General features: G+C 42.8%; 1 protein-coding gene across 22 annotated transcripts in view; it reads right to left on the bottom strand.

Moving 5' to 3' along the window:
* The window catches only part of LDLRAD4 (low density lipoprotein receptor class A domain containing 4), a 578686-nt gene that overhangs the window by 12642 nt on the left and 543250 nt on the right, over positions 1 to 22794 (bottom strand). For 21 of the 22 annotated variants that reach the window (XM_019668254.1, XM_019668244.1, XM_019668230.1 and 18 more), the window contains one exon: positions 12413 to 12567. In XM_019668254.1, the coding sequence (XP_019523799.1) occupies positions 12413 to 12517 (105 nt within the window). In that variant the 5' untranslated portion in view covers positions 12518 to 12567. Of the gene's footprint in view, positions 1 to 12412; positions 12568 to 22126; positions 22282 to 22794 lie in introns of those variants that run through there. The other variant, XM_019668250.1, reaches the window with a different exon arrangement.

Here is a 22794-nt window from a genome sequence, read left to right as displayed (position 1 = left end):
ATTCACTGATGGATGGTTTAGTTGTTTCTGACTTTGGGCTACTATAAATAACACTGCTATAAAGAGGGGGAACACAAATATCTCTTTGAATCTCTGCTTTTAATTATTTTGTGTATATATCCAGAAGTAGAATTGCTGGATCATATGGTAATCCTATGTTTAATTTTTTTAGGAACCACGATACTGTTTTCCATAGTGGTGATATCATTTTACATTCCCACCAGCAATGCATATGGTTTCAATTTCTTCACATTTTTGCCAACATTTGTTGTTTTCTGTTTCTTTGACAAAGCCATGCCAATAGGTATGATGTGGTATCTTATCTCATCATGGTTTTGAACACTAATCATACACAAATCAGTAAGGTTTCTTCAAAGAAACAGAACCAATAGGGTGTGTGTGCATGTGCATGTGCATGCCTGTGCTAGTACGCATGCGCGCGCGTGCGCGCGCACGCACGCACGCACGCACGCACACACGCACACACACACACATCTTATCTATTATAAGAATTGGCTCATGTGGTTATGGAGTCCCACAATCTGCCATGTGCAAGATGGAGAACCAGGAAAGCTGGTGGTATAGTCCAATCTGAATCTGAAGGCCTAGTGTAAGTCTTGTACTCCAAAAGCCCAAGAACCAGGAGCTCCAATGTCTGAGGGCAAGAGAATTGAATGTCCCAACTCAAGAAGAAACAGAGACAGAATCTGCCCTTTCACCTTTTTGTTCTATTCGGGTCCTCAAGGAATTGGAATGTGCCCACCCACATTAGTGAGGGCAGATTTTCTTTATCAGTCTACTGAGTCAAATGTTAATTTCTTCTGGAATTATGCCCACAGACATGTCCAGAAAGAAATGTTTACCAGTCATCTGGGCATCACTAAGCTCAGCCATGTTGACATGTAAAATTAGCCATCACAATTAGTGATACTGAGCTCTTCTCATATGCTTATTGGCCATTTGTATATATATATCTTCTTTGGGGAAATGTCTATTCAAGTCCTTTGCCTATTTTTAAATTGGATTGTCCATTATTTTGTTGTTGAGTTGTAGGAGTTCTTTATATATCCTGAATATTAATCCCTTATCAGATATATGATTTGCAAATTTTTTCTCTCATTTTGTGAGTTGCTTTTTCACTCTCTTGCTTGTGCCCTTTGACAAACATAAGTTTTTAATTTCTGAAGTCCAATTTATTATATATCTTTTGTTGCCTGTGCTTTTGGTGTTGTATCTAAGAAATCATTGCCAAATCCAATGTCATAAAGATTTTCTCATAATTTTCTTTAAGAGTTTTATAGTTCTGGCTTTTACATTTAGGTTTTTGACCCATATTGAGTTATTTTTTTTGTACGTGGTACAAGATATGCATCCAATGTCATTGTTTTGCAAGTGGATATCCAGTTTTCCCAACAGCATTTTTGAAAAGACTGTTCTTTCTCTTTGAATGGTCTTGGCACCCTTGTCAAAAATCATTTGACCACATATGGGAGAGTTTATTTCTGGGCTCTTATTCTATTCCGTTGGCTTATATGTTTCTCTTTATGGCAATACCACACTGTTTTTGTGACTGTAGCTTTGTAGTAAGTTTTGAAATCAGGAAATGCGAGATGTCCAACTTTATTTTTCTTTTTCAATATTATTTTGGCTATTTCAAGTGGGGGGTTCCTTGAGATAGCACCTGAATTTTAAGATGGACTTTTCTATTTCTGCAAAAAAACCATCATTGGGATTATGATAGGAATTGCACTGAATCTGTAGATAGCTTTGTGTAGTACTGACCTCTTAACAATATCAAGTCTTTCAATCCATGAATAGGAAGTGTCTTTCCATTTATTTGGTTCTAATTTCTTTCAGCAACATTGTATAGTTGTCGGTGTACAAATATTTTACCTCCTTGGTTAAGTTTATAAGTATTTTATTCTTTTTGATACTATTGTAAATTGAGGTGTTTTCTTAATTTTCTTTTTGTATTGTCCATTGTTAGTGTAAAGGAATGCAACCAATTCTTGCATGTTGATTTTGTATCTTGCAACTTTGTTAAATTTGTTTATTAGTTTTAGCAGGTATTCTTTGTTTGTTGTAATCTTTAGGGTTTTTCACATATAAAATTATTTCATCTGCAAACAGAGATAATTTTACTTTTTCCTTTATAGTTAGAATGCCTTTTATTTCTTTATCTTGCCTAATTGCTCTGGCTAAAACTGCCAATAAATACTATGTTGAAAAGAAGTGGTAGGAGCATTTGAGATCTTGCTCCCCAGCATATGTTCATATGTTGTCAATTTTGGTTCAAATAAACCTTATAAAAATTCTAAAAAAAAAAAAAAGGAAAGGAAAGAAGTGGTGAAAGTAGGCATCCTCATCATGTTCTTGATCTTAGAGGAAAAGCTTTCAGTCCTTCACCATTGAGTATGACGTCAGCTGTGGGTTTTCCATAGATGGTTTCTATTATGTTGAGGTCATTTTCTTCTATCCTAGTTTGATGAATGTTTTTATCATGAAAAAGTGTTGAATTATGTCAAATATTTTTTTCTGCATGATGAAATGACCATGTAGTTTTTCCCCTTCATTCTGTTAATGTGGTATATTAAATTGATTGATTTTCATATGTGGAATCATCCTTGCATTACAGAAAATAACTCCAGTTGGTCATGGTATATAATCCTTTTCATATGCTGCCAAATTCAGTTTGTTAGCATTTTGTTGAAGATTTTTATATCAACATTCTTAAGGGATATTGGTTTTCTTTACATGTTGTGTCTTTGTCTGGCTTTGATATTAGGGTAATGCTGGCCTCATAGAATGAATTAGAAAGTGTTCCCTCTTCTTCATTTTTTGGAAGAGCCTGAGAAGGATTGGTGTCAATTCTCTTTGAATGTTTGGTAGCACTCACCATTGAAGCCATCTGGCCTAGGGATTTTCTTTGTTGGGAGGTTTTTGGTTATTGATTCAATCTCCTTACTAGTTACAGATTTATTCAGATTTACTATTTCTTCATGATTCAGTCTTAGTATGGTGTATGTCTAAGGATATGTCCAGTTCATCTAGGTTATTAAATTTGTTGATATGTAATTATTCATAGTACTCTCTAATAATATTTTTTATTTCTGTATTTCTTGGACCTTTTCTACCTGAAGGATATGTTTATAACATTAAAGAAAGTACTCTTTGACCATGACTTACTGGGGCTTTCTCTGGGAGGTGTGGCTGAAGCCTACTGCCTTGGGTCCATGTGACCATGTATGAGGTCACTCCCACACCCTGAATCTTCTTGGTTTTATGGTCTCAACTAAACTCTCCTTTCTGCACTTTGGGAACCATAGGATCATCAGATTTGAGGACTGGAAACATCTGATAAGGTGTTTTCCAAACTGTGAGATGCAACCTCTCAGAGAGCTGGAAAATCAGTTTAAGTGGGTCACACCCAGTATTTGAAAAAATGAAAGAATAGAAAACATCGTTTTCTGTAAGTATTGTGTGGTGAAACTTTTGTCTTAGTTGTGTATGTGAATATTGTGGATTGTGATATAAAATGTGTTTCTCACTGTTCTGCATGGTCAAAAACAATCTGCAGGTCCCTGATCTAAGCCAATGATCCATCATTTTAGATGGGAGGAAACTGAGGCCCAAAGAGAGTATATTACTTGCTGGACATGACACAGCCAGTTTGTGGTAATGCAAGGCCATTGCTGGATATTTTCGCTTCTACCCAAGGGTTCCTCCCAATGACTGAATGTATTGTATGGCCTCAAATATTTGGAAATCTATTTTTCTTCCTGTCCCAAGGTGAGAACTTCAAAGCATAGGTAAAACTGATCTTTGGATGTTCAGCAACACCTTTATCTTCTGATAAAATAAATTTTCTTCCCTTTTTTCATGCAACCACTCTACCATGTGACTGATTTAGTATTACTGTGTTTTCCACCCTAGATGGCAGCAACAGCTTAGATGTAAAGGCAATACCTATACATGTCAATGTCTGTGTTCTTTCCAGCAGCTCCCCTTTTATTCCTCCTTGGGAATCTATCATCAGACTTCTCAAGACTCAAAATTTCCCTCCCAACTCTACTCAATCTGGGGCACATCCCTTAAGATAAAGACAAATCATCCAGGAAGGTATGTTGGGAAGAAAAGAAAGGAAATCCTTTATGTTTTCAGAACAATACAATAGATCAGGGAGGTCTATAGACGCTGAAAAGCAAGCAGAAAAGGAGCTTTGCAGGGGCCTCTCCAGGGCGTGGTGCTGGAGAGAGTGAGCAATTGGACTTCATAAGAAGCCAGCCTGGGAATTAGAAAGCTCAGGGCAACAGGGAAATGTAGAACCATACACTATCATCATAGGTAGGCACAATCACCTCCTTTAAGGCATAAGAGGAAGCTGCAACAAAGGAGTGAATGCTTTCCACAAGGTCATAGAGCCAGAACCCAGCTACCTCCCTTGGCATCTTCTGACAGCTCTAGGCAGCCTCCCCAACAAGTGCCACGCAGAATTAGAATAATTTAGAAAACTTTCTTTCCCTCTCAGAATAAACCACACCAACTTTCAAGGACTAAGAAAAAACAAACAAAACAAACAAACTTTACCATTAGATTATTAATGCTAATGCCTATTTAAAGGGTTATTAAAATATTTTAGTTTATAAAATTTTTCACCAATTTTATTTAAAAATCGAATTTTAGCATACTTGGGTCACAATACAAAGCATGTTCAAATGAGTTACCTTGGGAGTCTATAGATGCTCAAAATATTATTGGAATTGTCTTCAGCATTAGTTTATGTGAGCAGAGGATGTATTTTACTTGTAAAAGTAATACATGAATACATTCTTATTATAAAATTTTAACAACACAGACGAGGCTCCCTTGTCCACCTCCTCCCAGAGGAAGCTGTCAGTTTGCTGTGGGTCCTTCCTGACCTTTCTCTACAGCACTTTGTAACTTGGACAACACCATTTTTACTAACGGAGTCACATTTGGCTTTGCACCAAAATTGTATCATTTAGCTTGATCAGCCACATCATTCATAAGATTTAACTTTAAATGGATTTTGGCTGAGACCAGAAATCAAATCCATTCTCAGAGAACAAATAAGAAAAAGGAAGAGTTGCCATTATTGAGGATGTAAAACATAATTTCCCTTGAAACTTTTCCAAAAAATGACCTGCAAATTCTGAAAGTAATTTCAAAACTGTTCTGAGCAATGACAACATAAGTTGAAGAATTATTTGAGCTACTCATATTGCTTTAAAGACAAATCTTGGCTATTAAAAAGGTCTATCGACTTTTATTCAGATGAGAATCTGCTGTGTAACAGCTATGGCCCAGCATCCTTATCCAATTTTTGCCAGCAACTTGGCCTCCTGTTTCTGTTACTTGAACGGAGACCTTCTCATTTTGAAGCTGTTAAAATTATCAATCTACTAATGCCTCAATTAGACACACCAAAAGATAAAAACCTGTTAAATGATCAGTCTGGCAGCTTGACTGTGAACACGCCTGCTCATTCAGAGAGAAAAACAGCATGACTGATGGTAGGAAACCTATGCTTGGAGTTTACAGTAGGTACTGACTTGTCCCTTGCAGTCCCCTCGACACTTGGAAATGTAATTTCAGTGGCTCATGAAATAATAGAGAATTGTTGTTGAACGAAGTTGACAACAAATACCCCTGGTCTTATGGTGCAGCAAGAATCTGCTTTACCCACAGGGAAACTGTTCCCTGCCATCTTTCACCTCATTTCAACGCTAAATGAAGCCTGCGGCTCTCTTCTCTTCAGTCTGGAGTATCAGAGACATGCCTATCACAACGGCATTATCAAGCCCTTTGGTTCTTTGGGGGTTTTTTTGTACCTAACTGAATGAAAATAGTTCATTTCTATCATTTTAGAAATGCTTTTCTAAATGCAGACTGAAGTACGTAGAAATTAGAAAAGGCAGGTAGGTGCACAGCGCTCTAGCTCTTCAGTCACAGTGGGAATGAACTGTGTGTGTGGTCACTCTTCCAGCCCCTGTGCCCTTCACTGGACCTCAGGACACAGCCTATGAGCTTCTCAAGCATAGTGAGCTCTGAGCCCGGAGTGGTGGGTTCCTGAGCTGCATCTCAGAGGCGATCAGAACTGCCTGTCCTCAGGCTACCCCTATTCCCAAGACCAACAGAGAGGAGCCCACAGCCAACTCTGCCCTCTTGGCCACATACTCTTGCCACAGAGACGAAGGTCCTGCCTTGGGGAGATGAATGGACAGCAAGTGCCAGGAAGGAGCACATGAGGCTGGGCGCAGGAAATGTGCACTCTGTTGCCCAGACACACTTGCTGAAGTACTAATCGTGTAGGAATGATCGTCAATTCCATGAGAAAGCTCTCTCCCATTTTTCTGGAAACCAGTGTATCCTTTATCTTCACCCTTGTGGTAGAGGCATGAGTACAGAAGAATATTTTCTCTAAAAAATAATCCACATGGAGAGATGGGACCACAACTAAAATGTGGGCACTGGTCCATCATCGCAAGTGGCAGCTGCTTCGCAGCCTGGGGGTGCCAGGTAAGAATAGAGACCAATGTGGCCTGATATGCTGACTTTTCAAGAGAAGATCTAAATTCCAATTTTTATGTGAAATCTCATTTTTACAAGTTCAATTAAGTTTTGTCAAAATGCCCTGTGAGGAAAACAACACACACTGGCCACACCCCAGGCCAAGTCTACAACTTTTGCAGGGAGGGTCTCTGGGTGTAGACTTCCCCATACCAGGGCACTTCGGACCCAAAGACCCCAAGTTTCTGGACCAGCACAGCTGGTGTTTGCAGTCCTCATCCTCCTTCCCAACAGCTGGGGGACAGAACAAAGAGCCTCCTTCTCTGCACCCCCATGGAGCTGATGTAGCACAGGCTGTGCTGAGTGCCCGCCTGATGCTGCTCTGTCTCCACAGGGAGGCCCAGGCACCCACGTTTCCACAACTGATTTAAACCCTGCAGCAGTTGGTAATGAAGAAATGCCTGACGTGACTCCTTTTGTTAATTTTAAAATTGAAATTGTGGTTTTTATAGGTCAAAATGGCTGAAGGTCCACAATTTCATATGGCTCAAACTAAGTAAAATGTTCCTGTCTCTCTGCTGTTCCTCAGTAAATGGCTGGCCCCCTTGGCCTCGTCCACTATCCACCGAGCCGTGGGCTGTCCACGTGGGTTCAGCTGACCCCACTGGGCGGGGTGACAGGCTGTCAGAAAAGGCCGCTCTGGCAAGAAAGGCTCCAGTGACTTGTGCAAACATCTCTCAGGGCTGTGTCTGGAATATTTATGCCCCTTTATTGTTTTTCTATTACTTGGTGGTCTAAAGTAATGAAAAGAAATCTAGACAGTCTCAAAGCTCTGAAACCACATAAAATAAGCCAAGGATAACCTTCGAAAGAACACATCTGGGTTTATATCACAAGCCCACTCATTACTGCTTGTCATAATTTACTTTTTCTGTATTTAATTTTTCATACTAATTCAGAAATGACTACTTCCACTAAATTCAGAGCCAGTACTGGCCCATCCCCTGGGCTCCCTAGAACAGTATCTTAGAGACATTGTGTGATGAAGGTTGACTGGCCTTAACTGATGCAAACTCCATCTATTCCTCCCTTGGCCAGAGGGCAGCTGGCATAGAAGGTGTGTGCTTCCAACAGGCACTGTTAGAGCCAACAAGGGAGGGAACCAGGAGAGATGGTGCTACATGAGGAAGATGGGGAGTGATAAATTTGGTCGTGAGGCCACCACCCTCCCTGAAGAAGGTGCCTTTGACTGTACAAGAAAAACCTTCCAGACTCAAGATGAGCCTGGTGCTTGGCTAAAGGGGCAACCGATCCAACCCACCATTTTCCAGAAGAATCTCTGAGAACCAGGGATATTCAGAGCTACTAAGATCCTATGTTATTAACCTCAGCTTTCGTTTTCCCTTTTGGTTTAAGTAGAAATCCCACTAGTGAGGAGAGGGGCAGCTCAATTAGGGCAGTGAAGTTTACTCACCCAAATCAGAGCATCTACATTTGCAGCCAGCTTCTTCCTCCAAAACAAAACCCAACTATTGTCCTTTATTTTTCCATCTTGACTGTCAAGTGAGTCTTCCAACAGAAATATATACAAATAAATCTATCCAACAGTGTTAAACCAAATCACCAGAACTTGATGAATTAGATGCCTAACCCTTCTTGCACCCATCTAAAATAAATACACCTTTTACTAACATGCTCATGGAGACCTCACATGGTTCTAGAAAAAAATGGACCAAAAGGCCCCCAGAAATGAGTGGGTCCCAGCAATGCACAGGCTCACCCATGGTGGGGCTGGCAGTGGGTACCCACACCCACTGCTAACTAGCTGGGTGCTGCAGCCCCCACCATTCAGGCTCCTAGGAAGGCGGGATTTAGATATTGACAAACTGAAAGGCACTTCAGGAACATGCAGGTACTCTGATAACAGATGTGAAACCACATGAACAGTAGTAGCAACTGCAAATGCATATCCTCCTCTCCCCAAGGAGCACAGATTGGCACAATGCCCCTGGGAGCACAGAAGGCCGTCACTGACGGGGTCTTTCAGTAAGAGCAGAGCTTGCCCCACCATGCCATGGCTGTCCAGCCATGCCCCTGTCCAGCTCCCTCTAAGCCCCTCATAGGAGGAGGCTGCTTGGCACAGGCGGTCACCTTGGGATGCTGAGGAAGGGCCACCTGGAAGGGCAACTTGAAACTGCCCATGCTGAGTCCTTATGCCCCATCCCAAACCTCTCCTATGGCTTACATCTACTTGGTATATAGCTCACCCCACATAAAAATGGCCACTGGGGGGGAAAATGGCCATTGAAGACTCTTGGCCTTCCCCAGCAAGACTGAAAAAATGTCAATTAGCATTAGCACAGTGGATGCTGCTGATGGTGGGGGTGGGGAGGGTTGGAGGCATAGCATGGCAAGGACACACTGCATTGTTTCTTCAGTATCTTGCTCAGTGCCAGGCTCATGTCCAGTGAAAGACTGAATGAACAAAGGAGGCAGAAATCTCTGGGGGAAACTGTTCCCAAGGCAGAGTCCCAGACCAGGACCCTCTGATCACGCAGATTCCCAGTGGACCCACAACACTTTCTGCTGAGCTGCTGGGAAGTGTTCTCTTTACTCTGTGGAAGCCTCAGAGCTAGCCATGAGAGATCCAGTTATACTAACAGGCATCCTCTTCTCACAGCGAAGGGCCTCTGGGAAGGGCGATGTTCAGCACTGGTGAGGTCAGGGGCTCCCTACTTTGGCACCATTGACATTTGGGGTCAAATGATTCTTTGTTGTGGGGCTGCCCTGTGCATTGCAGGATGTTTAGAGCATCCCTGTAGCACCCTCTCCTCAAGTTGAGACACCAAAATACATCTGATATTGTCAAAAGGCCCCCAGGGGGCAAAATCACCCCTGATTTGGAACCAAGAGTGTAAATGAATCAGAGTGCTCTCCCAGAGTGCCACTGTATTAAGGGAAGTGGCATTCCTTAAAAGAGGTTCTAGGAAGGAGAAGTAGGTAATTGGGAGCCAAGAAGCCTGGTGGAGAAGCACATTCCTGGGTAGGAGGAATGTGAACATGTGGTTGCACCCACGTGTAATCTAGATTTGCATCTGTGTGCAGGAGAGAAGTCAAGTTTCCTCCTCACCCTCTCTCTTTCCTTTTTGGACTATGAACTGGGCGAATGGTCCTAGTCATGAAATGGAGCTACAGTCTGGGCCTGAATTGTCTCCATCATTGTATAAAAATACATCTTGTGTTTGTGAAATGTCAAATAGAGCCCATTGCTAAGCTGTGCAATATGCACATTCCCATTTATCGAGAAGGAAAATCCAAGCCTTGAGAAGCAACAGCACCTGTACTGGGTGGCTCAAAGAAAATAAAAAAGAGCATACTAATAGCAAAGGAATTAAACCTATGCTGTGTGCAGCCTGCATCTCTACAACCCCTAGCACAGAACTAGGACTGAACTCTCAGGGGCAAAACTTTCAAGTGTTTATTAACAAAATTAGGCACAGACGTCTGTGGACACAATCATTAGCTATCGGTTGTCTTCACTTGGCCATGCAGTGTGCAGCCCTGAAGGAACCTCTGAAAGTCACTTAATTACTTTCTTGATTTCAAGAAAGGGAGGCCCTGCTGCCCAGCAGTCCCTGGAGGAGGGTGGACACAAGCAAACTGTTGCCCCTGAAAAGGGACTTTATAGAGACCCAATTCCAAATGGAATAGAAGACATATTCCAAGTAAAAACGCACTTATATTTTTGTTTTTCTGCCTTTTTAAAATTGTCTTCCTTGCGCCCCTTTTTGCTGGTAAGGGTGTGACTGCATGTGTGCCCGTCCCATCACCTGACTGGGCAGGGAGTGCCCAGTCTGGGGTTGGAGACCAGCGAGTAGGTGCTAAGGCAACAATGGATGGGGACAGTGAAAGCAGGCATGGCCAGGTCTGCCCTGAGGTGTGGCAGAAGAAGCCACCTCACCTATGCAAGGCAAGGAGAGTTAGATGGAAGAAAGATGACCCCTGAAGCAAATCTGAGGGGAAGATATGGATGGATGGGCCCAGGCACTGGGTCAGTAGTCTGAGTTGCCCCGGTGCAGTGACTCCAAGGACTTTGGGGCTTAGAGCAGAAAGTGTAAGATGGGGAACTTGGACACATTCATGTCAGGTACTCCCTGAAAACTTGAGAGCTGCCTATTGATGATGACAACGAGTAGGGTAGTTTTACCTATTTCTCCCGAAGGCTGGGGGTCAGCATTTATAATCCTTGCATTAAGGCTTAGACAAAGCAATGATGGCTGATACTTTTGTAGTTCTAAAACTGCTGTGACAAGGTTTTCTCTCTGTCCTCTCTCTCTTTAAACTCAGGAGAATTATGAGTATTTTGTGTTCAGAAGAATAAGTTCTGTCCTTCAGATAACAGAGCTGTCCTTATACAATATAACAGTCGGGATTCTATAGGCATCAGGACACCAGTGTTCAGTGAGTCAGGACCCTGCAGGTACCCGACTGCTAGGATAACAGAGGGCCCACAGGGAAACCACCATGGTATAATGAAACCCATGTTAACAGGACTAGATGGGACTTGTGGTCCCAACCAGAGATCTGAGGAGACAAAGGAAGGGGAGAGCAGAGGATGAGACAAAGGAAGAGGGAGAAAGGGGTTCTTTCTCAGGACTGATCCTGGTAGCCACATGGCATCCTATCTCATTTCTGTGAGTCTAAAGAGTGGCACACAGTAACCTCATCACTTCCCTCTCCCCCTGTGTGCCACGGACACAGAACACTCAGTAAACCTCAGTTCCACCCATTGGGACAGCAGAGCTGATGGCTCACTGCAGCCCCAATTAAGCATAACTCTGACCTCCTGACAGGTCACAGGGGGTCTGGACTCAGCTGCACCATACCCGCTGAGTCAGCTGCACCCCCATACTCATGATGGTCTCCCTAAGCCAGTTATCAAACAGCCCTGGTCCTGATACACGCTCTGAGGAGCTGAGTGTCATGGGGCAGGGGGTGTAGAGAGGATCCTGCCTCCTTTGCCCACCACCAAAGCCAAGAATTTACAATTGCTAAACTCACCATTCCCAAGTCCCACTAAAAGCCACCAGAATCCAAGATTGTAAAAGCAGCTCAGAACAAAAAGGTGAACTGAATATCAGTGTTTTATTTTCTAGACGAGGAGTGTGACTCAGAGCAAGAAGTAGCTAGAAACCTTAAAAAAAAACACCCTGAAGAGCCTCACTATGGGCAGTTCTGTGAGTCCCCTACACAGCCCAACCTGCTGTGATGCACCTGAGGAGGCCCCCTGCCGTCCTGCCACCACTCCCCTAGCTCAACCACGCCCTTGGACTGTGGAACCCCGTTGGTTTCTTACAAATGCAGGTAGTGAGCACAGTGCGTTATTGATCACTGGAACAGACCCCATTTAAGAATAGGTCTCTACATAATAGCAAGGATGGATCTCACAACTGTAATGTGAGTGAAAGAAGGCAGACACCAAAGAGCACCTACTATACATGATTCTATTGCTATAAAGTTTAAAAGCAGGTGAAACTAGTCTGTGCCGATAGCCATCTGGGCACTGATGACCTTATGTGGGGCATGCTTGTAAGTGGGGCCTGAGTGTGTTTCTGGGGGCTGGTCATGTCTTTTTCCTGATTGGGTGCTGGTTACACAGGTGTGTTCAGTTTGTGAGACTTCACTGAGCTGAACACTCACGATGTACATGCTTTTCCATAAGTATATTAACCTTCAATAGAGAGTTTTCAATACCTCTGAACCGCAGTGGGCTGACATGAGAGGCTGTCCTGCTTCGTGGCCCTCATGGGCACCCAGTCACACTTTTGGAGACCTGGATAGAGGCCTGGGCAGCGCTGGAAGGGCCCAGGCCCACACTTACCGGTTGTAGCCTGTCCTCTTGCCTCCTGCTATGACTCGGGCGGTTGATGAAAGACCGCGTGGACATTTTGTAGTGATTCAGCAGGCAGACGATGACCACGACCATCACCGTAACCACCACAATGATGATGAGGATCTGGGCAAATTCCAGCTCCGCTGTAATGAAAGTGGAAACTGTGTTAACCACATGCCCCTTTGCACCATTGCCCACTCAGTTCTCCAGACCCCATTTTCTCGAGAGACTCTGATCATGACAACCATCAGACATTGAAGGCCTCTTGTATGAACCTGGTCCTCACAAGGACCTTATGAGAGAGAAACTATTTTTCCCCAAGCCTGCTGCCCAAGGCCACGGCCAGACTTTGAGATTCTAATAACATTCAAATAAAGGGAGGCCCAGTCTCGGGGCGCTCTTTTTAACAGACTTCTGGTTTTCAGACTAACCTTGATGCTCAGACACACCTTCTCTTTGCAATTTTGTAATGAGAAGGGCCTTAGGAAAATGTACGCCATTGGCCCTGCAATTCTTCTAGAGGTGCTGTGCTATAACTGAGCAGCCCATGAAACTCAGACCAGACCAGTGTGCATGCCACAGGCTGGCTGCCGCACGGCCCACCCCTTTCCGTGGGGCAGGCAGACCTTTGAGGGCCATCTCTTGGGGTACGAAAAGCTCTCCATCCCCTATACTCCATTCCTGCCAGATGATATCCTCTTTCCCCGCCACCCCCAGGAGAGTTAAGAAAGTCTCTCAAAACCAAAGCTGTTTCTCCCAGTGTAATCTCTCTGGAAAAGTTAAACCCATCTTTATGGTTGAGTCAAGTTTTCCGAAACACATCTGCACAGGATCCACATTGTACACTGAAGAGCAAGGCCTCCAGAAGGCCTGTATACCCAGTTCAGCCTTAGGGGCTTGAGCATCTACTTACTGTGGGGAGGAAGCCCTTCAGGGAGCCACCAAATTTCCGTATACCCAACCCCCTCCCAGGAATTATCAGAAATCTTCACGACTGTTCCCAATCAGAGGGAACAGGATGCGGACCTTTGCATTTGGGATACAGATATAGATGCGACCTCATTATCCTCACAGGCTGTGGGATGTGACATGCTTGTTAAACCCAGAAACACTGTCTTCGTGATTCTGCTTTTTCATGTCACCTCTCCATGTCCACGTCTTTTGGTGCCCATGTCACATGGTGCCTGTGTGAAGCCTCCCCGGCCATGCGGCTGGATCTCTTACTTCACCACTTATGACACAAGATGTGACTGTACTATTTCAGTCTGTCTCTCATACGAAACTATGCTCAGGAACCTACTTCTATTTATTTTGTATTTTTGGTGTCAGGCATGGGGCGGTGCCTGGCAGGTAGTTAAGTGGCTTCATCACTAAGGAGCGAATCATTGAATGACTGGAACATACACACCAAGGCCAACAGAAGGTTCTGGAACTCATGGCTCCACCTGCACACGTGTGCTCCCTATGAGGACAGCTACTGCTGACAGGACTGAGGCCTACATTGGCCAAAGAGCACAAGTTGTACAGCACAGCGGATCTGTGAAGATCTGTGCAGAGCAGCGAGCAACCAACCCAAGGGCTATTGGCCCAGTGATGAGCAATCACTGACTCAAGCAGGGAGTTAATTCTGCTTAGGTCAAAGGTAGCCATGAAGCATGAAGACTAAACCCAAAATAATGCCTTGTTTTACCAACCTTTATTTTTATTTTGTGGATGAAAAGCAGAGTGTTCACATGCGTAAATTGGCTTTCAAGTTAAATCACACTCTGGAATTAATGAATGTTTTCATTTCTCAAGAAAACTTCATTGCTTTATGGCCACAGAAAGAGAGAAAAGTGATGATTACAGTGAGGGTTCCTCCACAAAGTCTACATGGGTTAATTCTTCACTTGGAGAATGTTTTTCTAGGACATCTTTTCCTGAATATGGAAAGCTATGCAGAAAACAATTTATAGCAAAGTAATCCAATTATATTTTCATAATTCTATGGACATATTTGGGTATATTTGTGTTCCATTTGAAAAGGATTTTTATTACAAAAGTGAAGACCTTTAAAATTTAAGCAGTATAGAAGGAAATAGTGTATAATGTATAAGTTCCCCTTTATGAGCCTGTAGCACTCCCTGAACCCCCACCGAACCCATGCCATCCTAGGGGTAGGGAGCACAGTTCACCCATTGTGTGCACTTGCCTATTGAATAAGAGCTTTCTTCTTTTTAATGAATCGAATCACTGTACAAATATATTGTTGTGTTTTTGTCACTTAATACATCACAGACATCTTTAAACAAGAATGTGTGTGTGTGTGTGTGTGTGTGTGTGTGTGTGTGTGTGTGTGTGTGTGTGTGTACCTCACTCTTTATGGTGGCTATCTATTCCAGAATACAGATATACTGGAACTGACATTCACCAAGTGATGGTTGTTTAGGTGTTCTGTTCTTTTTTTTTATTATGACCAAAATATTGTGTGTGCTTGTTTATGTATGTGTGTGAGTGTCAATGTGTGTGTTGGCCCACATTTGTTACTATCACTATAGGAAAGATTCCTAAAACTGAAATTTCTGGGTCAAGGACATATCCTTCTAAATGCTGATGGCTACTGAGACCCTGCCTTATGAAAAGGTTCTTGTCAGGGAGAAGGCATGCTCCCCCACACCTTCATTAACACTGGACACTCATCCTTCCCATGTGTACTAATCTCATGGGCAAAAATATGTATCTTGCTTTAAGTTGTATTTCCCCAACTACTAGTAAGTTCAGATCTTTCCCTATGGTTATTGGTAATTTGTATTTTTCTTTTTCATAATTGTATTAGTTTATTTGTAGTTTTCTCATTTATTTCTTTCTCATTTATTTGTAAGCAGTCTTTACATATCATGGCTATAAATCTTTGTCTGTTACATGTGTTGCAAATATTTTCTCCTAATCTTCACTTCGTTAAACTTTGCTTGAGTTTCTCTACAGAAAATATAAATTTTTATGTCATGAAATACTATCTATCTTTTTCCTTTATGGCTTCTAAGCTTCCTGTTTTATTAGTAAGGTCTTCTCTAATAGTCGAAAAATATTTTTCTTCTAAGATTTTTGTAGTTTGTATTTTTATGTTTAGATCTTTATTCACTCTGGATTTGATTTGCTTTGGTCTGAGACAGCAGATAGAACATTTTATAGTGTCTGAAAGGCATAAATCTTCTAATCTGATGTCATATTAAAAAATTCACTGCAAGCAAGGGTAAGAAAAATCTCAGTTATGGGAAAGAGTGTATAGAATTCCCACCCTCTTTCTTTTAAAGGGGACTACTTGGTCTTTGGCTGTACTCCCCAGCTTTCCTGTCAAAAATGCAATGCCTCCTGGGCCCTGCCTGCCCCTGCTGAGGTGCTGGCACCTGGAAGGCCCACCCCACCCCACAACATGTCCAAACTTGCTGCACGTCCTTCCTTGGCTCCACCCTCCTGGTCTGCTTAGACTAGCAGCTCTCAAGTGCTTTGGTCTCAGGACCCCTCTACATTCTTAAAAGTTACTGATTACCCCCAAAAAAGCTTTGTTTGTGCAATGGCATCTATCAATATTTACCATACTTGAAATTAAAACTGAAAATTTTAAATATTTATTCATTAAAAATAAACTCATTATGTTAACACATATAACACTTAATAAAAGTAATTGTATTTTTCAAAACAAAAAAAATTAGTCATAAGAGTAGTATTTCTTTATACTTCTGCACATCCCTTTAATATCTGTCTTAACAGAAGACAGCTGGAGTCTCCTCTCTGCTTTACCTTCAATAGGTTGTGACATGTTGCTCTGGTTGAAGTACATGAAGAAGAGCTGGCCTCAATGACTACCTTTGAGGGTCTTGGGGACCCCCAGGGATCCTCGGCCATACTTGGAGAACTGGCCAACTGACAGCAGGTGCTCTAGTATAAACAGTAACAGCCTCTGGATTTCTTGGGGACATTCCAGATGCCAGGATTTGAGATGTCAGAGTTGCTCCAAGGCCGTTGTCCTGAGTTTTTCATGCATAAGTACGGCCACAGCAAGTGCGTCTATGGCACACAGGACACATGATGACCCTGGAGGTTCATGGGTATTCAAACCGTAGAACTTGTCTGGGGCAAGGCAAGGGCACAGGCTTGCAGGAACCAGGTCCCCAGTGCGCCACTCATTGAGGCAAGCAGCCAAGCAGTGAAGCTCAGCTGGCTACCCTGGGTGACAGAAGCCCAATCAGAGCCTGAACTACTACAGCCCTTGGGCCAGCACGAGAGACAGCTCTTCCTGCAGGGACTGGCCCAGGTCCCAAAGGCCACTGTCCTAACAACCAAGCCCTAATCAGGCACAGGAGCAACAGCAAGTGCAGCAGCAGCAATTTGGACTCTGGCTGCATGTCAGAGTCACCGCTGGTGCTTCTTGAAGCCCTCAACATCAGGGACCCATGAGACACTATGGAGCCCCTGGGCATGGAGCCCCAGTAGAGCCGTGCAGCTGCCAGTGAAATGTGCAGCAGACCATTGCTTTGAACTCTGGGCAAAACTACTCAATGAAAACACGCTGCTTTCTTGAACACCAACAACTGGAAAATATGAAGCCTTTACTTTCTTTGGGGCTACAAATAGTCCCCCAAGAGGGGTCCAGAGGATTCTCAGAGTCAACATTCAAGTAAACAGAGAAGTTTCTAGGAAACAAACATGATGACTTCCAGACCCCAGAGTCCTGTGCTACCAATAACCTCTTCCTTCAAGACCCTATTTGAACTCATGAGGGCGTATGTGCGCAACCCCCATGCCTGTCCTCCCACACCCTTTCACTTTAAACAGGAAAATTCTACTGAAAAATGCATCGTAAATGGCAAATTAAGTAAAGACCATACCACCACAGGATATGCGCAGGCTGGATGATAAATGCAGAAGGGTAGATGGGGAGGGGGTTGTAGACTCCTGAACCCAGAAGCCTGCCCCTTCCCCTTCTTTCTATATATACATTTTGTATTAACTATGATAGGTGATCCCTTGTATCTTCCTTTGCCTTCTCTGAAGCCCTCCACCCATGCACAGAAACTGCTCAGAGGCAGTCAGGATCCCCAAAGAATTTTGCCAGCTCCCAATGAGACTCTGTTGCCAATAGCCTTATTTTACAACTTCTCAAGAAAATAACTTTCACAGGACAATTAAAGAAATTTTATATTAAACAAAAAACCCCAACAACCCTGTATTCCCACTTCTGAATGTATCAAATGAAATTCAGCATACCTGTTCTTCAAAGTGTCCAGTTTCAAGATTTCTGTGTTCCTGATCTCTACAGGCATTTCAGGGCTTCTGAAGACCTCACTTAGCAATTCCCTGTACTACACAGTCAGGTATCAGGCAAGTCAAGCGCTCTCTACTTCCTGATGAAACTACCATCCCTTCAAGGTAGCAGCTCCTGGCCATATGTTTCCTCACACAGGTGCACACATATACACACCCACCCACCTTACACCTCATTCATTTCTCTTCAGTATACTCCAAGCTTGGGAGGCCCAGGGTGCAAGGGCTGTACGCAGGGCAGCAAGGTACAGTAGGGCCTGTTAACCACCCTGCAAGGAACTCTTTTGACAGGGCCTGAAGAGGCATATTCATCAGATAGATGCATGCATGCTACTGCTCCTGAGAATCCAGGTGACACCCAACCCTGTGGAGTAGCAGTCTGTGCATAAAAGTAAGGCAGATGCCAGGTGAGGCCCAGCACTGCACTTGGGCCTCACTGTCCCTCCCTCCCCCTGGTCTGTCCACGTCTGGCCCTACAAGATGCTGTCTGTTTTTATGTTGTAGGGAGAGGTAATGTGTAATGATGCGTAGAACTTAGGGTACACAGAAAAGAAAAATGCTTGCCTATGGTTTGGGTTTCAGGAGGTGGGATGAAAAGGGGAGGCTAAGAGGAGAATGAATTCTGGAAGAACTATTAAAACACACTTAAAAAAACAAAACAAAACCTACAGGAATGGTAGAGTTTGAGAAAATAATGGATTCTTTAGGGTTTCCAAAATTTCATGTGCCCAATAGGGATTCTGAACACAGTCCACTGGTCAGTTTTCCTTGATTCCAATAAGCTACTGACATCAACAAAAGAATGCCAAAAAGCAGGGCATGCAAGGAGAGAGTTTTAGGCCAAAGTCAAATTTTCACACTCTCCCTCCTCTCATGGGACTGTAGTTCATGAAGTTATAATGGATGAGTCAGTGCAATCCAAACACCAGAAATCTTATAATAAATCTAGTTTGAAATTTATAGGAAAGCATCATAGCATCTTATTTTATTACTGTACAACAGTGGCAGTTATGACAGTGATGATGGCATCTCTGTATTTTTATAGAAACATCTCCAAGAAATTCCAAGCTGCGTAATGGAGAATTACCGTATTTTGCCATGTATAATGTGCACCCACGTTTTTGGCCCAAACTTTCAGGGGGAAAAAATAAATCTCATCTTAATTTTTTAATTAAAAATTTTATTTGTTTACATTTAGGTGCTTGTTTTTTGTATTAAAAGGAATTTTAGCATTTATTTTTTTAACATATGGTACAAGAAATTTTATGTAACAAATAATTACAAAACACAGGAACAGATACAAAGTATAAGAAATTTTATGCATCAGTAACAAATTTGATATTTACGCATCACAGAAGGCCAAGAACTCTTCGTTGTTGCAAGCTTGTCGTAATTTCAACAGAACCGATTACAGTATTCCATGGTATTATTTTGCATACAGCTATCATTATTGATTTCTAGAGTTACACTTTTAACTCATAAGCATAAATAAAAGAATTAAAAACATTTAGATAGATTCAGAATTAGTACTACCCATGTATAATGCGTATCCTTACTTTTCCTTCACAAATTTGGGCCAAAAAAGTGTGCATTATACATGACAAAATACGGTAATTATAGAAACAGAAGAAAATGTGTGAGATTTTTGTTGGTCTAGTCCCTGGTTCAATGAAGAGCTGAACTGACTCATACTAGAAGCATGAGTGTCTGCACTATTTTTAAAGAACTCTGGGGAAATGTGGTTCTACCACCTTAGGTTCCTAATATAATACTCATTTCTATTTGTGGTATAGTTAACACCATCTTCTATTTGGTCTTTCCTCCGTTAATATAACATCCTTCACAGGAGTCCTATTTTCTAAATGTTTAATTATTTTTAAGCTCCAAATATGTAATTTATGCTCTTTCTGACCCTATAATGGGTTGGGGGTGGTTCTGGGCCTTTCATTACCCCCTCCTTTCACCAGGCCCAGTAAACACCTTGGCAACATTCAAAAAATGCTATGCAGAATACTATGACGTCAGGGCTGAATGCTTCTACAAACCCTTGCTCCCCACTCCGAATGGTTCTTCTCCCATCCTAACCAGTGGCAGCACCTCCACCTTACTCCCGCAAGTGCTAGAATTTACTGGGAGAACGGAGAACTGTGGCTAGCTGCCGTGGTTACTGGCTTGCTCGCCAGGCAGCCCTCTCTCCCTGCGAGCTCTCCTAGATCATGGCTCAGGCACAGTGACTGCATGTCTGCATTTCCTTCATGGTCCTCCTGTGCAGCCATGGGTGTGGTGAGATGATAGCCTCGGTGTCTTACTCTGTATTTATGGCTCTGTGACACTTTCAAAGTGCTGAAAGCTCCTAAAGGCTGGTATATTCCTTCTCAAATCCTACAGAGGCTGGTTGGTGGAGGCAGGAAGATGGGTGGGGGCAGGAGATCGAATCTACACAAACTATAATTGCTTCAAGTTTGTGAACTGTTAGTATAAAAATACTCTTGGAGACTTCAATGGTTGAATGAAAATTCACACTCATTAAACACCATGGTCGAGAGGGGACAATTCAGTCTGTGTTGTGAGAATAACTTCACAGCTTGAAGTTCAGAAGGCAAAACAGTAAGAATTGTAATTGTAATGGTTGTATTATATATGTTGCACTCTCCTTTCCTTCGGGTGAGCTGGCTACTCTGATCTATCTTACAACAAGTAGAACAACAGAAGGGGAAAAGAGCCACTCAAATTTGGAAATACCCAGATTTGATGTCACTCTGTTTAGAAGCACTTTCCCAACCCTTTGATGATGGGCTCACTACCCTTGGGGAGCTCCCCTGAGTGCATCTGAACCCTGTTATAGCACTTATCACTGTCTTGTTAGTACCCATTTTCTGGTCTTCTTCCCCCATGGAGTGAGCCCTGGGACAGTATCTTGCTCTTCTGTAGTATCTTCAGGTGGTAGCATGTGCCTGGCACAAAGACGGTGTTCATTATAAACTGATGAAGCCATCCCTGGAAGGAAGGGGCCCCAATTGCCTAATCTGCTTTGAACAGCGTCTAGCATGGAACCATATTCCACCAAACACTTATGAATGGCTTCAGTGGTAAAGTTTTGCTAAAGGTTTTCATATTTTGTAACAATTACTCAACGATTACTACTCTAGGCAGTGTGAACTGTCACTGGAAAAAGCCTCATAGTTGCCACAAGTTCCGTGTTTATAGAATCCTATTTATATTCATATATTTATATAAAATGTTTTGCATGATAATAAAGGTAGAAGGTGATATACCTATGATCTATAGGAGAAGAGATGAAGGTACAGTGCAGTCAAATGGCTCAGGGCCATCTGAGGGCAAGGTGTGGCCCAGGCACATGTGCCCAACTCCAGTCCAAGGCAGGGGCCTTTGATGGCTCTGGCAAGGAGGTAGCAGTCAGCAACAATTAGATTGACTATGGAATCCCTGAATGCAGACACTGTGAGTCCATCCAGCTAGAATAACATCTTTTTAATTTATTAAGGTCCAAGCACTCATCAAATACAAACTTCACCATGCATTTTTAGAATCTAGAGTTTCATGATCTATTCAGAAAGCACTTTAGCTAAATATGTTCCAATCAAAAATGATTGGCAGGGTTTTCTGAAAACATAGCAGAGAAGTAAGAGCAATTATAAACTTTTAAAAATCTATCCCTCTGACATGCTATAAATGGAAAAAATGCTTACATAAAATTGTAATCCCTTCTATATGGTTCATTTAAAATCTACCCTCACATTATTAATTTAGGAAAGGGTATCAGAAAAAAATATGGCTGCATAAGTAACTGTCTTATTAACAGTTAAGAGCAGTGTTTTCTGAGTGCTCCCTAGCTAGCAGTCAGTCCGTCTGTTTCTCACTTTCCTTGGCTCTCTCTCTCTCCCTCTCAGAGTCACAGTTCTCTTTCCTAACATCTACTGTTACTGCACTAGTGACCTGAAAAACTACCCAGTAAACTACCCACATCCTAAGAAATACATCTTTTCTTTAAAATGCTGTTTTCCATGACTCAGGGTGGAGGAAAAAAGTACCCATGAGTCTAGAAGTGAGTAATTGAGTTTCCAGGGAAGGCATTAGCTTCATATACAGAGCATTTGAAAACCCAAAACTCCAAAGCAACACATCTATGTATTTATGCATAAAATCTCCAACACGAACAAAATGATTGCAGATGAGGAAAAAAAAAAAAGAAAAAGCCTAAAATACATCTTCCTAAAGAGAGTCTAATCTTTAAGTGTTCTCAAAGCTGACAGACCCTTACTAAATAGGCACAAACTTCTTAGTTTTCTCAACTCTGTCCTCAGACTAAACTCCACGAACAACCACAACAAACCCCAGAGAGCAGGTATCACCCACAGCTGGCCTTTGGAAGTGTACCTTTTTTCAAGAACAGGTCTTTAAACGGGGCCTCCTTCAGTGTGCTGTTGTTCAGGTGGTCACTGGACATAATCGAGTCCTCTGCAAAGGGGAGTCCAACTGTGATGTAGCCCCCCCCAGTTCAAAGCATCCCTTCAGCCTCAGGCAATCTCCTCTCCAGGCAGCTCAGAGCTGCAGCAGTTATAGCCAGCATGGGGTGTGAGTGTGTGTGTGTTTCTTTCTCTCTCTCTCTCTCTCTCTCTCTCTCTCTCTCTCTCCCCTGTATCAGTGGGGCCCAGCTCAGGTACTAGACTCAAATGCTGTGGCTCTGACCGCAGACTGTGGCTACCAGTTATCAACTGCCATCCACAGAAATCAGGAGCTCTGCGGCAGGAAGCCGGTGGTGTCATAGAACAGATAACAGGTCCAGGGTCTGAAATCCTGAGAGCAGCTGAACACTCAGTGTTTTACATAGCAACACAGAGCAATGATTAGTCTGCATTTCTTGTGTTTGGCCTCACACGAGACATGTTACACATACAGATGAGCAGAATGCAGCTAGACAGATCATCAAGGGGAAGTCTGCAAATCTCAACACAATATTTCTTCCCTTGATCTCTGTTAGAAGCTTTCAGAGTTGAAGAAATGGAGAGAGAGGGAGGGAAAGAGGGAGAGAGGGCAAGAGAGGG

The sequence above is a fragment of the Hipposideros armiger genome, unplaced genomic scaffold, assembly GCF_001890085.2.
Source record: "Hipposideros armiger isolate ML-2016 unplaced genomic scaffold, ASM189008v1 scaffold_522, whole genome shotgun sequence".
Classification (NCBI taxonomy): Eukaryota; Metazoa; Chordata; class Mammalia; order Chiroptera; family Hipposideridae; genus Hipposideros; species Hipposideros armiger.
Note: the sequence above shows the minus strand (reverse complement) of the source record. Positions and strands in the feature narration are given on the sequence as shown.